The 16,285-nt window shown below is 39.1% G+C and overlaps 1 protein-coding gene across 2 annotated transcripts in view; it reads left to right on the plus strand.

The window, feature by feature from the left end:
- LOC134531575 (sodium/potassium/calcium exchanger 4) overlaps positions 1–16,285 on the plus strand; it is a 758,952-nt gene that overhangs the window by 377,855 nt on the left and 364,812 nt on the right. For both annotated transcript variants that reach the window (XM_063367287.1, XM_063367288.1), the window contains exon 5: positions 92–239. In XM_063367287.1, the coding sequence (XP_063223357.1) occupies positions 92–239 (148 nt within the window). The remainder of the gene's footprint in view (positions 1–91; positions 240–16,285) is intronic.

Here is a 16,285-nt window from a genome sequence, read left to right on the forward strand (position 1 = left end):
TTAACAACACTGCTAAGGATGCACAGTGTGTTGCACTTCAATGTACTGAGAGAGGGTGAGAGGGCGAGAGAGTGAGAGAGAGTGGTCGCAGGTGGTGCCGCTGGACTGGTGGCCACTCACGAGGGACTGCCTGGCGTACGGCATGACCGTGGCGCTCATGATCTGCATCATCCATGACGAGAGGGTGGAGTGGTACGAAGCTCTCATCCTCGTGCTGCTGTACATAGTGTACATAGCAGGTGAGTGCCCACCACCCCACCTGCCATCAGTTCCTGCCGAAAATAAACTATTTTCAGGGGTTATGTTTTTTTTTTACCTAATGTTGGTTGCAAATTTATTTTGATTGTTTCAAGAATTTGTTTTTTAATATGTGTTTTATTTTTATACCATATTTTAATTTTCGTTAACATAATAAAGTTTTTGGATGCAAATGTGTAGATTTCTGATGTATTTCACAAAGCCAGAAAATAAAATTTTCTTGACAATTCTTCATTTATTCAGTTGGGGATGGTACAATGTTAGTTATTCTAGTAGAAAAAAATCAAGAGTAAGAAATACAAATTATAAATAATTAAATTAAATTGGTTGCAGTTGAGAACTAACTAAATAATTCATAGTTATGTTGATTTTTCTGACCAATTTTAATATTCTTAAGAACGGTAAAGCCTTAAATAAGTCGTAGTGAAACAATTGGAAGATTTTTAAAAAAAGATGCCTATAATGCACATGATTGGCACATACTTCCCCCCTGAAAGACGGAGTCAGGGTGGCCAAAATGAGCCACCTAAAAACTAGGGTGACTTACCCTGCACCAGGATCGACTATAGTAAACTACTTACAATAGGTAATTTTTACAGGTTACAATTAGAGCTAAAACGTATCAATAACTTATTAACTAAGTGGCGCCACTTAAAACTATACCTCTTAACTTAAAACATCTTAACTTAAACATCTTATAAACTAGTACCATGGTTTTTTATAACTTATAATTAGGACCCAGGAATTTTTGAAATTTCAAACCTATGTGTTGAGTTGGAATGCCTATATATATATATATATATATATATATATGTTAGCACTGTTCCTGTAAAAGGAAAACCAGTGAAGAGTGCCTTTACTTCATGTTCGGGTGCACTTTCTTCAACTGTGAGATGTGTGCGCGCGCGCAATAACAGCCGAAGCTGGGGTTGGCTAGAGCGACCGTGACTGTGGCGTTAAGAATAGTTGGATCTGCCGGGAACCACACATAACTTAGAAAGTCACAACTTAGAACTGTCATAACTTAGAAAACTTGGAAAAATCCACGTAACTTAGAAATACACAACGCAGAACCACACAAATTAAAAACATCATAATGTAGAAAGTCACAACTTAGAACTATCACAACTTAGAAACACACAACTAAGAAAGGTCATAACGTAGAAAGTCACAACTTAGAACTATCACAGCTTAGAAACACACAACTTAGAAATATCATAACTTTGTAACACGCAATGCAGAAGCACACAACTTTGAAACATCATAACGTAGAAAGTCACCACTTAGAACTATCACAACTTAGAAACACACAACTTAGAACTGTCATAACTTAGAAACACGCAAAGCAGGACCACACAACTTAGAAACATCGTAACGTAGAAAGTCATAACTTAGAACTGCCATAACTTAGAAAATTCTAAGTTATGTGTTTGTAAGTTGTGTGTTTCTAAGTTGTGTGTTTCTAAGTTATGACAGCACCCCGGATCTGCCTGGGGCCATTTCCAACGATATGAGAGCTTGGCGGATTGCTTGTCGATCGCCTTGCTCAGAGTGTGTGCTTTGCAAAGCACCAAATCACCTACTCTGTAGGGATTGGGGGAACGTCTTTCATTGTATTTTTGCCTGCTTGCCTCGTGGGCCAAGTTCAGGTTTTTACGAGCTCTACTCCAGACACCATTAATGTTGTGTGTGTCGTCTGGTAGTAACTCACTCAAAGTCCATTGGTTAGAGAGTGGGGTGTTGGGTTTGGATGTGAACATGAGTTCAAACGGTGTTGTCTTGTGTACTTCGTGTCGGGCCGCGTTGAAGGCCTTTTGCAACCACACGAGATTGGAGTCCCACCTATCCTGCGAGTTCGAATGGAATGCTATTAAAGCAGACTGGAGGTTTCGGTTGAAACGCTCCGCATGTGAAGGCTGGGGATAGTAGGGTGTCGTGGTCACGTGTTGTATCCCGTGTGTGAAACACATGTTTTTGAACAGTGTTGATTTAAAATTTGTGGCGTTGTCGGAATCAATGATGGAAGGTAAACTGGAAATCTTGAATATATTATTTTGAAGGGCTCGAATGGTGAATTCGGCCATGGCTTTTCTGACTGGGATTAGTCACACAAATTTTGAAAATGCGTCGAAGCATATCAAAAGCATTGAATTTCCATCCTTTGACCTTGGGAAGGGTCCCACAAAATCGATGAAATGTTTTGCATAGCCCTTTTGGCCACATCGGAACTCAAAAATCCGAATTGTGTTTGCTGGGCTGGCTTACTCAACGCACATAATTTACATAATTTTACTCGCTGGGTTATGTCCTTGTGCATCCCATTCCAGATGAAATTCTTTCTAATGTTTTCAATTGTTTTTAAGATGCCTAAATGTGCGCCTAAAGGTGGTTCAGTGATAGTATTGAAAAATCATGTCCCTGAGATTTTGAGGTAGGGCTATTCTGAAACTTTTGCAGTGCTGAGTTCTCTGGTAAAGAATTCCCTTTAAAAGTTTTTAATACTTTGGAGGTGAGCCTGAATTTATTTGCGTGATTATGTCGGTCAGTTGTGGGTCAGAATTTTGATGTGATTGTAGATCGGAAAATGCTAAAGGAAAATCCGTTAACAATGCATGACATGCAATGGGAGTTTCTTTCTGAATTTTGGGATCGGAAGGTGACTCGAACATTCGAGAAAGGGTGTCTGCCACGATGTTTTGGGAACCTCTAATGAGTTTTATATTGAATTTGAGGGAAGCAATTTTTACAATCCAGCGACCTAATTTACCTAATTGCTTGGGGTGAGCCAAAAGCCAAGCAAGGGCCTGATTGTCTGTTTCCAGTAAAAATTCTTTATGTTCCAAATATGGCCGGAAATTATCTATGCCGAAAACTACGGCAAGGCACTCGAGTTCATACACCGAAGAGGCTTTTCGTTCTGGGTTCGTTACCGTGCGTGAGGCGAAAGCTATAGGCTGCCTACAACCATCAAACTCTTGTGAAAGCACTGCGCCAATGGCTACGCTGGAGGCGTCGGTTTGCAGTATGAAAGGTCTGCTTAAATCAGCCATTCTGAGAACAGGTGGACTGGCTATTTATTGTTTTAGAAATGTGAAGGCTATGTCTTGTTCTGGCCCCCATTTGAAAACGGAATTCTTCTTTCGTAGAGCATTGAGTGGGGCGGCATGTTCGGCAAAATTGGGGATAAATTTTGCATAGAAATTTGCCATGCCAATGAAACGTGAGATTCCTTTCGCGTCTTTAGGTGGTTGGAAATCTGCTATGGCCTGGGTGCGACTTGGGTATATCGTCACTCTCCTACTAGAAATTAGGTGGTGAGGAAAGAAATTTCTTGTACTGCAAATTTTACTTTTTTTGTATTGACCGTTAGGCCAGCTTTGCGTAGTTTCTCAAGGACTTCTTGCAAATGAGCCAGGTGCTCTTCAAAGGTTTCTGAATAGACGACGACGTCATCCAAATAATTGAAAACTGATTTGTATTTCAAATCGCCCAAAATTTGGTCGAGTAGGCGTGTTAACACCTGTGCGCCTGTGGCTAGCCGAAAGGTACTACTTTGTACTGGTACAAATTCCACGGAACGCAGAATCCGGTGACATGTTTTGACACTGAAGTTAGTGGTATTTGATGATAGGCCGAATTGAGGTCAAAAACACAAAAAAAAATTGCCTTGCTAAACCAGTGACACGCTGAATTTAGATCTGGTAATGGGGTCATTTCCACTTCAATTTGTCGGTTGACCCCACGATAGTCGACTACCATGCGGTGACCTTGGCCTTGATCTTTGGGTACCAAAAATGCTGGAGATGCGAAGTTAGAAGTGGATGGCTCGATTTCGTCCTTGTCCAACAGGTTCTGTATATTCTCACGCATTACCTGCATTTTAGCTCCTAATAATTGATAAGGATGACACTTAACTGGGGTTTTGTCCAAAAGCTTAATTTCATATTGTGTGAGATGGGTGCGTCCTAGTTTTTCACTTAAAACATCTGGAAAAATTCTGCATAATTTCTAGATTTCCTGTCTGTGATCACCCTAAAGGTGGGTTAGCGAAATGTTCTTTTCACCCTTAAAATCTGTTTTTGTGGAATTTACATTACTGTGACTCTCTGCATCTGGAGACACAAAGGAAAAAAAAACTTGTTTGTTAAATTTGAAGTGAAATCTTCGTGCCTGTAAATCAATGATCATGCCCATTTTTGCAATGAAATATGAACCAAAAATTAAATCTGTGGCTAAATCATCAGCTACCAAAAATGGGAAAATTCATGAAAACAAATCAATTTTAATTTTAACGAAAGTCACAACATTCATTTTCAAAGGCTGTTCAGTCGCAGTAAAACACTGTATATCTACGGTCTGCGTTTTCTGAATTGCATTGTCTTGTTGTAACTTTTTGAAAAGTTTGCCTGATATAAACGAGCGCACAGATCCCGTATCAATTAGAACTGGGACCTCTTGTTTTCCCACCGTTGTGCTGGCATAAGATAGAACTGTGGGTAAATTGGCAATAATGTTATGGCAGCTTCGTTTATCAGTGGTTCGAGGACAATTACATTTATTGCACATAGGCCTAACGATGTTGCATTGCTCAGTTTGTTTTATTTTGCAGACTTTGGTTTTCTTTGTTTTCCTCTGTTTCCATTTTATTTCTTTATTTTTCCACCTATTTGGGGAAGCTGTGTTTTGTTGTTGGAATTTAAGGTTGGATTTTTTTTCTGAGTCCATGTGAAAACAAAAATTTCTTACAGTTGTTTGGACTGCTGGCTCAGGAAGAATTTTTCCTGGCCAGCGATATCTTTGTACTGTGGTTTGGCAAAATGTTCATGGCTGTCTTTGTTGGAAAGGTGTATTGGAATACTGCGGTTTATTTTCTGTTGCTTTCTTTGAATACTTCTGTGTTGTGAAATTAGTCTCTCTGTTCCGCTGGTGGTCAGCATACTGCATGTTTGTGTTGGAGATGCACAAGCGGTCAAGCTCGGCCAAATTTTGCGGTCGGGCCTGGAAAACTGCCCGCGATCGTTCTTGAGGGTTATACCGTCAAGAATATTTGAAACTATTTCTCCCTCGGAGACTTGCAAACGAAGAACCTGAGCCGCCAATTTAATGTCGGCGATGTAGTGGGGCAAAGCCTCGTTTCTTTGTTGGAGCCGGTTATACCACTCTAACCGGATATTGGTAAATAGGCGCGCTGGTATGAAGAAATTAAGTACATCTTCATGGAACTGATCGAACGAGAGACTTTGTTCGATAGCGAGTGTTACTCGTTCGCTCATAGGTGGTTGTGTGAAAGGAAAAATTACCCCGAGAAGCTCCTTGTCTGGGATACTTGCTTTTTGTTTTAGCCTGATCGTGTGTTTGAGGAATTCAATTAATTTTTTTGGATCTCAGCCTGTTGCTTCTATAAAACCAGCCAGCAATCTTTCCAAGGGGTGAGGAATCTTTGCGTAGGAACTGCATCTAGTTGTCTGATTCAAGGGAGCTAGTACAGGTACTGGGTTCGATGTTAAAGTGTGGGATGGAGGTGGAGGTTGCTGGGGTTGAGGACAATTCTGCGTTTGATATACCTGAGGTGCCAATGGCAGATATGCAGTGGAGGGACTGATTTGTGGCACATATGACTCTACTCTGCCACCTGTCGGCACGGATGCTCTATGTGGCAGATTTGCTGCCGGAACGGAAGGAAAAGCTAGCAGTGGCAAAACTGCCGTGCCAATGCCTGAGGAGATGGGGTGAGGTTCCGGAGAGATTTGAAGGGATGACAGGCCAGATAGGAATTGATGGTAGGGGTTTAACATGGCGGGTGAGGTGGAGGGGAGGTAGGTGGGTTGGGGATTGTTTGAAATGGGTGAGCAGTGAATGATTGGGTGGGATGGGTGTAAGTGACGTTGGTACTCAGGTGAGTACCTGTTGCCATGACAGTCGCAGATGGAAAATGAAATTGGGTGAATGTCGAGGTAATGACAGGTAACACCTGGCGGGATGACGTCATGGTGGCTGATGGAGGGGAGAGTAAAGGAGGTGGTGGGGAGCTGATGCTACTTCCAAGTTCAATTTTTGTTGGAGGTGGCTGTACTTGAGCGTCAGTTACTCCTCCTGCAGCTGCATCTACAGGTTCAAGTAATGCTTCATCTATTGTTGCTAGTTTGCTCCGCAATTTTAAGGTCAGACCAGTGATCTTTTGCCTACATTTGTCGATCTCCTTTTGGTAGATCCCATTTAATTTGTTTGCGACTACTATATTGAGGTTAGTAAACCTCGTGGCGATATGATTCAAGCGAGTTAGCGCGCGTAGGATGTAGCTCGTATTTGTTTCGTCTGCTACTGAATTAGTTTAGCTGTAGAGATCTTGAAATTTGTTACAAACACAATTAAATTCATTAAATGGGTCCACGTGCGCGAGATTAGCGATTTGTGGCTGAATCTCTTATGCGTACGCCGCTCGGAGTGGCTTCCGAAGTGTGGCCACATTGCCGAGATCTGATAAGCCTCGAAACCGTAGTTCATACATAAGCTCGTCACGGAGGAGACACTCCGGCGTGAGCATTGTGTTCATTTTGTCGTTGGAAGTAGTATAGGAATGGCGGAACTAGATCTGGCGCTGGCGCGTGGAGCCGGAGCCGGTGTCCGCCATCTTGGATTGTGACGTCACGGCGGCCATCTTGGATGGTTGTGACCTTGACCTTTGACCTTGACCTTGAATTTGATCCTCAAAATGTGTCAAAAATCTCCAAAATTGGGCAAAATTTACCCAAAATTCCTCAAAAATCTTCAAAATTTCCATTTATGTGGAAAAAAATTCCGCCAAAAAATCTCAAATAATTCCACAATTCAAAAATTAGGATTTCGAAAATCCTCAAAAGTCGCTTTGCCCTAGAAAAAACGAAAACTCCTGAAAGTGGCTTAAGCATCCTTAGAGCTAGCCGCTTTAAGCCGCCAAGGTCATGACCTTGAAAATTAGGATGCCATGGTAGCCATATTGGATGATGACGTCACCGTTGCAATTTTCGTTACGGTCGCCATCTTTAAAATCTTCATTTATTATCCGATTTTAATGAAAAAAATTTTAAAATTTATTAAAAAATTCATTTAATAAAATTTTAATAAAAAATATTTAAAAATCATACATTAACGACACGGAGCTCGGAGTCCGCGGTTCGAACCCGACGAGTGCAAAAAAAAAATTAAAAATGGCGACAGGTCCTTCCCCCATAGGTGGCTGCTGGCAGACTGACCCCCACCACTTTTACCAATGCACATATACCATCAGGTAGTATGACGTCATGTCCGCCATCTTGTCTTCGATGCTGGAAGCCATCATCATTGTATCGTCGGCTAGAGTGCGCTGACCCCATGCTAGTTTAATTCTTACCTGCTAGAGTGCAGTAATCATCTATTACTAAGGTGTCCGCCATCTTTAAATTTGGACGCCATCTTGAAAATCCGTATTTATTTAGCTAGAAATTCGGGAAAAATTCCAAAATTTATTAAATAAATTTGCAATCAATATACTGATTGGCCCCGGTCAGTTCCTATCCTTGGTTCGATACTCGATCGAGGCAATATATTTTTTATTTCATGTAAAAAATAATAATTTCAATAAATCATGTTCAAAATTCTTAAAGAGACTTTAAATCCTCTACTACCATCATCCTATCAGACATCATGTCCGCCATCTTGGAAAATTCATAATTGACTTATTAATTCGGAAAAAGTCCAAAATTCATTAAATAAATTTGCAACCAATAAAATGATTAGTTAGATCGACTAAGGTCCTTGGTACGATTCGGAATGAAGATAAAAAAAAATAATCATAATATAATAGTGGCAGGTCCGAGAAATAAAACAACACAAGTTCTTTCACAAAATAAACTTTATTACATAATTTCTACTTTACTACACGAACACTTGCGAAAGCCAGCAATCTTATAATCATTTAGGTCCGCAGCGGTGTGAAATGACTAATTCTTAGCTCCAATCGGCTTATACTAGAAAGAGTCCAGCCAGAACCTTTACAGACATAGTCCTCCTCTTCCTGACAGAGTTTCTGGATACCGTTTTTAACAGTATGCTTCACATCGTTAGAACTGTAAATTACTGCAGCTGATGTCTTGAATGCACACTTCTTCACTTCGTCTTCGAATGGATACAGCTTTCCATATATACAGTCCAACCACAAGTTGTATTTTAATGGACCGTTTGTTGCTACATCATCAGTAAGCTGATTGATTATGTTCTCTTTGATATCATCAAGAAAATTACAAATGTCTTTCGACTCACCTATCATATTAAGATAATAGTAGTCTTTCAATGTTCCACGAAATGCAGACTGCGCCAAGTAGAACCCATTATCATTCACTTGTAATGCGCCGAACACAGTCTTAGGTTTATTTTCATGTTCAGACGTCATACCAATCGGTTGCTGCACATCGGTTTTCTTGCTTGTTCTCTTACGAGTCTCCAATCTAAAGCGAGGAGTCGAAGTTTCTACAGGTAGTTCTTCAGTAGACACACGGACTTTACAGTTGCATTTTTTCACATGTCGTCGCAAACTGTCAATACGTGTAAACCATTCATGACACCCATCACAGCGAAACTTTATACGAGATGGATTCTTCTTGCATTTACTCCGCTCATGTCTTCGTGCATCATGAGAAAATGCGAACGACATATCACAGTAGCTGCAAGGATACCGTGGTGATGAAGACGATCCTTTCAGACCCGAACCAGATGATGTTGTTGCAGCAGTTACACCATCTCCAGGCATACTCTTATGAACATCAATACATCGTTGTTGCACCGAAACCTTTACTTTCTGTCGCACAGCAGGACCTTTGCATGTCTTCATGTGCGTTTTCATATTATCTTGTCTTGCAAATTGCTTGTGACATTTCTCACAAACAAACATTTTACGATAAGGGTTCTTAGCACATTCTCTCCTCTCGTGTCGTCGAGTATTGCTGCTGTTTGTGAAAATCTTGTCACAGTAACAGCACCGATGTTCGTTAGTCGTTGTTGAATCACCAGTCATTGAAGTTTCCATCGAGGGCGAAACGAAGTTCGACGAGTTTTCCTGCGTAGTCAGCACCACCGGCATTAAAGTCTCTCCTGCTGACGGTATCGCGACTGTTGAAATCTCCTCTTTTGATGACGTCGTCTTTGCCGACGGGATCTGCACCTTCTCCACCGTAGCTGACGTCAGGGTTCCCGTAGACGATGGTACAACCTCCGAGTTCAACGTTAAAGACGGTAAAGATGCCATCGAAGTCTCAAGAACAAGCAATTACACGACGTATGCACCAGATTAAACAATCTAGGTGATCCTTACACCGTCGTCGTCGCCAGTAACAAACTGAGCGACCTGCTGTCCAGGACTCGCTTATATACACGCACCGGTTGGAATAATACTCTAGTCAAATCAAGAACCAATTACTATAATACTCGAGTCAAAACACCATTGAAAGAAGAAGCGTACCAAAATAAGGTAACGCATTTGGAAACAAATTCATCAAATGAAATGAACACGCAATGTACACACAGTACACACAGGAAAACGAAAAGTACACACAGGAAAACGAAATGTACACACAGGAAATCGGTACGTACACACAGTACACACAGGAAACGGAACGTACACACAGGAAAACGAAATGTACAAACAGGAAAACGAAATGTACACACAGGAAAACGAAATGTACACACAGGAAAACGAAATGTACAAACAGGAAAACGAAATGTACAAATAGGAAAACGAAATGTACAAACAGGAAAACGAAATGTACAAACAGGAAAACGAAATGTACAAACAGGAAAACGAAATGTACAAACAGGAAAACGAAATGTACAAACAGGAAAACGAAATGTACAAACAGGAAAACGAAATGTACACACAGGAAATCGGAACGTACACACAGTACACACAGGAAACGGAACGATCACACATACAGTAGCGGAAACACAGACTTAGTTGGAAATCAGGATACAAGAAATAAATCATACTTTTTTAAAATATAAATAATTCATTTTATTTTTCATTAGTACACACATGACAGTTAATCAAATGATTATTGTAAGTAGCCAGCGTTCCGAAGCTCTTTAAGTATGGTCGATACTTCCACGATATGCGAGTAGTTTCCTCTACGAACAGATGCCACCATCAGTCTTAGCCGGTCAACCAATATGTTTGGATCTTTCCATGATGTGGAATCAATCTCTTCTGCCACCATCTTCCTTGCATGTTTATTATAAATAGTATGATCTCTGCTGTCCTCCGTTTTAACACCAACCTCAGGGTTACTTTCATCATCGAGCCAGTGATCATCACAAGCTTGATCAGATTTATTTATTACATCACGACGTTTCCATCGCTTCGGTCTCAGGACACCACCACATTCATCGGTCTTGTCAGCTTTAGGTTCTGCATCACAGTCTTAGATCACGTCGCCAGCTTCAGAGTCACTGTGGCAATCACCGTAGAAGGCATCGTCTTCACCCAGATTACCGTATAAGAACTCGTTATCGGTGATGTCGAAGTGTCTGCATCGCCTTCATGCTTCCTTTTTAGGAGTCCATTATTTTCACAAAGTATGGAGTATCTGCTAAATATAGGCTTGAGTGTATTTTCACTTTTCAAGGTGTTGATACTTCCATTAGTTTCAGTCTTCCCGAAACCATCAGCATCCGTCAATATTTGTTTCTCGTCACGATCGGCGTGCTACGGCTTTCATCATTTCTATATTAATAATATTATTTGTCTTAAAATCTCCGCGTCCGTGTCACTATCACAGACGTAAAGACATCATCTTCGTAGCTGTCATCAATATTGCCATGAGCTGCATCAATATCACTCATTTTATGATATCGTTTCCACATTTCAGTTGTCAGTGATTTACCCGCAATCTATGATCTTGTGAGCTCCATTCTCTTTTTCTTTAAAAGCCTATGTGTCCAGTTTTATTATTTAATCCTTCAACCCATCATCCCAAACCCAATTAAATCATCTTTGTATATAGAAAAAAATCAACCAAGTTCCTTTCATTTAATCTTAGGAACCGCATCATCCTTTCCACCTATATTTTAGTTTCTTGAGCCCAAGAGTCTTTCATTATATATACCATGCAGTGTTCTTCAAGAGATGTGGTATACAAGCATTTCTACATACAAATCCATCCTATCGATGATTTGTTTACACATAAAAAACCTTCACGTTTGTTTTACATGTTTTATTAAATTATCTTTTCAACTAAAATAATTACCACACATAGTAATTTCTACAAAGGACACTTTGTCCAAGATATTTTAACCATAATCTTTCTGAAAACAACCATGTTCCATCTATATCACAAAGTAAACGAGGGTTAGAGGAGATGGGACAAACAAGTGCTAGTCACTCATAGGGTAAGAACCATGTGTTCGATACCTATCTCAGTCAATGCAGCATCTATGTATTTCTCTTAGCTCATGTAGAAAAATATGTTCCAATGCATACGAATTAAAACTTATTCACGTACGACTAGTCAAAAGTACATAAATTCAAGCACGTTAACCTAAAAAAAAATTCTCAAGGATAGAGGCAGAGACTTCTCGATCGAGACATGCCTACCATCACCTGCAAATGAACATTGACCCCTCGCGCGGGAATTGCAAGCTGGCAGAATGCTGCGACACTCATATGTTTTGCTCGAGACATGCATACATCACACCGCTAGCCTTCCAACTCAGTGCACGTAAAACTCCAGTGAAATCGTAATCAAGCTCATGTAAAGTACTTGACGGAACCACTTCAAAGTATACATCACTGAACCAGAGCAGAAAATCAGCCTACGAATGTATATCTTGCTACCTACAAAAATAAATGTGTAGCACATATACGAGAGGAGTCGATTCCTACATAGCATACTCCTTACGCTGATAATTATAAGCGGCAAAATACTTAAAATCATGACCCCGGCTAGTATACATTTTTTTCGTGAACCCTAAATTCATGTTAGTAATCGGTACAAATGTGTGAGTAATTCGGACGAATAATCGCTTACCAATTATCCAGAATCTTACTGTTACAGCCCAGCCAGTGCACCAGCATACCCCGAAGTGTGGTCAATTGATAAACATTCTTTAATTTTTTAATATCACCTCCGTAGTGTACACCAATATATGACAGGTTACGATTTAAGACCAGAAATTTCCCACAAGTCTGTTAGTTTTATTTCGGGAAGTAATAAATTATTTCTCAAAAATAATAAATCAAGATCTTAGTCAGATTTGCTCTAATGCTACGGTATTACCTGTACCAGCACTTTACCAAAACATCTCCCATAAAAATTTAAGAATGCAGATGGCATACTCAGACAAAAATAATTTTAGCAAAAAAAAAACAGTCTTCATCATTATTGGTAAAAAAAATAATACACACAAACAAGACATAGCGCGCATTACAAATTCGACCAAAATTACGTGTCACATGTAGTTTATTGCATTAAGATAAACGATGTAGGTTAGGGAAAAATAAATAAAAAATTCTTTAATTCTATAATTTATTTAAAATTGTACATTTATACACATTAAAATCTGACACTATATATATCGTATACATTTCTCAGTCCGTGCGACATTCATTTTTATTAAAATAAATTATTATAGTTCGTATTAAGAATGACAAAATACAAATAATTCATACAGATCTCGATACATCAGTTCAGGAGTGTAACACCTTAGAGGACCAGACATTATGCTAGAGACCTTCCTTTACAAAATTTATAATGTTTTTTCAAGTAAAATTTTCGTGTAACCTGTATACCGCACTTCTCACACAGAAATTTTACACGATCAAGATTTCTTCTGCAGCCATGCTTTTCATGGATGCGTGTACTTCGTAGTCGTTCAAAACGTTTACCACAGTAGCGGCACTGATACAGATATTCATCGCAATTATCATCGCTTCCCCGCTGTACAACTTGCAAATGAACTTTGCTTTTACAATTCCTAATCAAATTACTTTTGTTTGTGAAATGTACACCACACGGGTCACACGGAAATGTCACACGATTAGCGTTTCTTCTACAGACATGATTTTCATGTCTTCTTGCATGTTGACGGTATTTAAAACTTTTGTCACAGTAACAGCACCGATGTTCGTTAGTCGTTCTTGAATCACCAGTCATTGAAGTTTCCATCGAGGACGAAACGAAGTTCGTAGAGTTTTCCTGTGTAGCCAGCACCACCGGCATTAAAGTCTCTCCTGCTGACGGTATCACGACTGTTGAAGTCTCCTCTTGTGATGACGTCGTCGTCGTTGCCGACGGGATCTGCACATTCTCCCCCATAGCTGACGTCAGGGTTCCCGTAGTCGTTGGTACAACATCCATCAAGTTCGTTGTTTTAGATGGTAAAGATGCCATCGAGTTCACAAGAACAGGTAATTACGCGTCTTATGAACCAGAAGAATCAAACTAGGTGATCCTTACACCGTCGTCGTCGCCAGTAACAAACTGAGCGACCTGCTGTCTAGGACTCGCTTATATACATGCACCGGTTTGAATAATACGCTAGTCAAATCAAGAACCAATTACTATAATACTCGAGTCAATACATCATCCATTGTTATTACTAAAAAAAAATTAGTAATTTCAAGGAATAAAAGTTTAAATTATATATTGAAACAACTAATCTCTCATCCTACATACACGGTTTATTTAGACTTACTAGAAGGATTAAGAGTCTCTGAACAATGGAACTTTCAGAAACCAAACATAGTTTCAACTACTCAAATTTAAATTTTATTATGTACAGCTACACATAACCTCCAACTGATTCTAAATGTCCACAACACATTTCTAAAATAATTTATACGATACCGGGCTAGGTCCAAAGTCAATTATTTTTGTACCTCTCATCTACAGTTCAGAGGACCTTCAGTGTTGATATAGCTACAGACAAGACATGTCCAGTACCATACATCTTCAAAGCCTTCAGAGTAGATCCTTGTTAAGCCTTCTGACAAAAGTCTCCGAAACAAGAGACCTACTCTATAAGTTTACTATACACTTTTATGCTTTATATAGCACACATCGATAAATATCTTCGTAAATAACCCAAAATATTATCAGACCACTAGCATTCGATTTATGCACATACAGTAGGACACCAACATATCCATCAACACAAGTCCATTCTACATTAAGCTCCTCACTTATTTTCATCAGTCTACACTCAGCACACAAAAACTAAATGAAGTCAATTAACAACCTAGTATTTATATACATCCACTCATTTAACAGCATACCGATGGCTAGTTAAATAAGATTGACAGTGAACATGTTAGCAAAGTTTAAATTTATATAGGACCAGGGACCCATTGAACCTTCAGAACCGAGCTACACATACTCAGTGCTGGATGCAAGTTAATTCTACACTCATTTGCCATCACTCATATTACATCATCGTCACTCAATTTGACACTCATTTCCCATCAACTACACTCAATTCGACACTCATTTTCCATCATAGACACTCAATTCGACACTCGTTTTCCATAAGACACTCAATTTCCATAATCGACACTCAATTCGACACTCAATTTCCGTCATCGACACTCAATTCAACACTCATTTTCCGTCATCGACACTCAATTCTACATACGTACTCTTTCCTTCTTCAACACTCATTTTCCTTCATCTACATAAAATAAAATGTAAACTCACCAACACCCACACACACACACACACACAGATATATATTAAAATAGTCATCCGCAACTCAATTCGTTAAAGTAGCAAACACATGAACTTTATTAGGGCATGAATAACAACACATTTTAATATAAATTTTTAAAATTATATTTATATCACAAAATACAAAAGTATAAAAATCCGTCAGTCAATACACATTACTAACTTATTATATATACCCTGAAATTCTAAGTTCATTATGAATAGTCCATGTTTCTTTGATAACTGATACAATTTCGTCATCTTGCGAAACAAGTAAAAGTCGCAACCTGTTCGTTAACACGTTCGAGTCTTTCCACGATACATAATCAATTTCACTTGATGACACCATCTTCTTCGATTGTTTGCTGAACATATTCTGAAAATCGTTGTAATAAGGATTATGATAATTTGTATCATCATCATCACTGCTGTCCACATCTTTAACAAACACACTGACATCTTCATCTTGCATATCCCAGTATTTCGAATTTTTTGACTTCGGAGTACCATCATTGGAAACAAGCTTACTTGCGAATTTTCCAAAAAAAATATTCCAAAGTCCGTAGAAGTCTACTAAAAGACGACTTGTCACATTTCTGGAGATGTTACTTTCATTATCTTCTATCTTACTTATATCTTCAACACCAGTTAAGCTATTTCCTTCCTCAAGACCTGGAGAGATTTTAACACAATCGCTTTTAAGACTAGGTCGATCAATTTCATTGTAAGACATACTGTCCCCGAGCATAGCGTCTCCATCTACGTACTTTATCTCCTGAACGAGCTTGGCTTTACAAGTTTTATAGTGTATTTTTAAATTCTCTCTTCGTGTCAACCGTCTTCCACACTTGCCACAAATTAGTATTTGACGGTATGGGCTTTTAACACATTCGTTCTTTTCATGTCTACGAGCATTATAGATGTTATCAAAGTATTTGCTATAGTATGTACAATGTCCTCCAGATCGAGATCGATATTTGTGTATCGTACCTTCACTAGTCTGTACGTACTCCATAATGGTTGAATAGCAACTAAAGGTATTTTTTAGGTACTTCGTATTTTCATGTATGAACATTCATCAATTATTTACGAAAAAAGATTTTTTTTCTCATTTTGAAGAAAAAATCATGTTCCATGTAGTTTTACTACCCACCTTCATATTTCCTCATATGTTATGTTGTAAAAGCAACCAAAGTTGGTTGTAGGTTATGGAATGCTCACTCACGATCTCTTGAAAAAGGTGTACCTCCCTAGATCTCAAGAGGAAGAACATTGACCTTATTTAAAAATTAGTGAATAATATCATGGTCTAGCAAGAATCA

Source organism: Bacillus rossius, chromosome 5 (genome assembly GCF_032445375.1).
Source record: "Bacillus rossius redtenbacheri isolate Brsri chromosome 5, Brsri_v3, whole genome shotgun sequence".
In the NCBI taxonomy this organism is placed as follows: Eukaryota; Metazoa; Arthropoda; class Insecta; order Phasmatodea; family Bacillidae; genus Bacillus; species Bacillus rossius.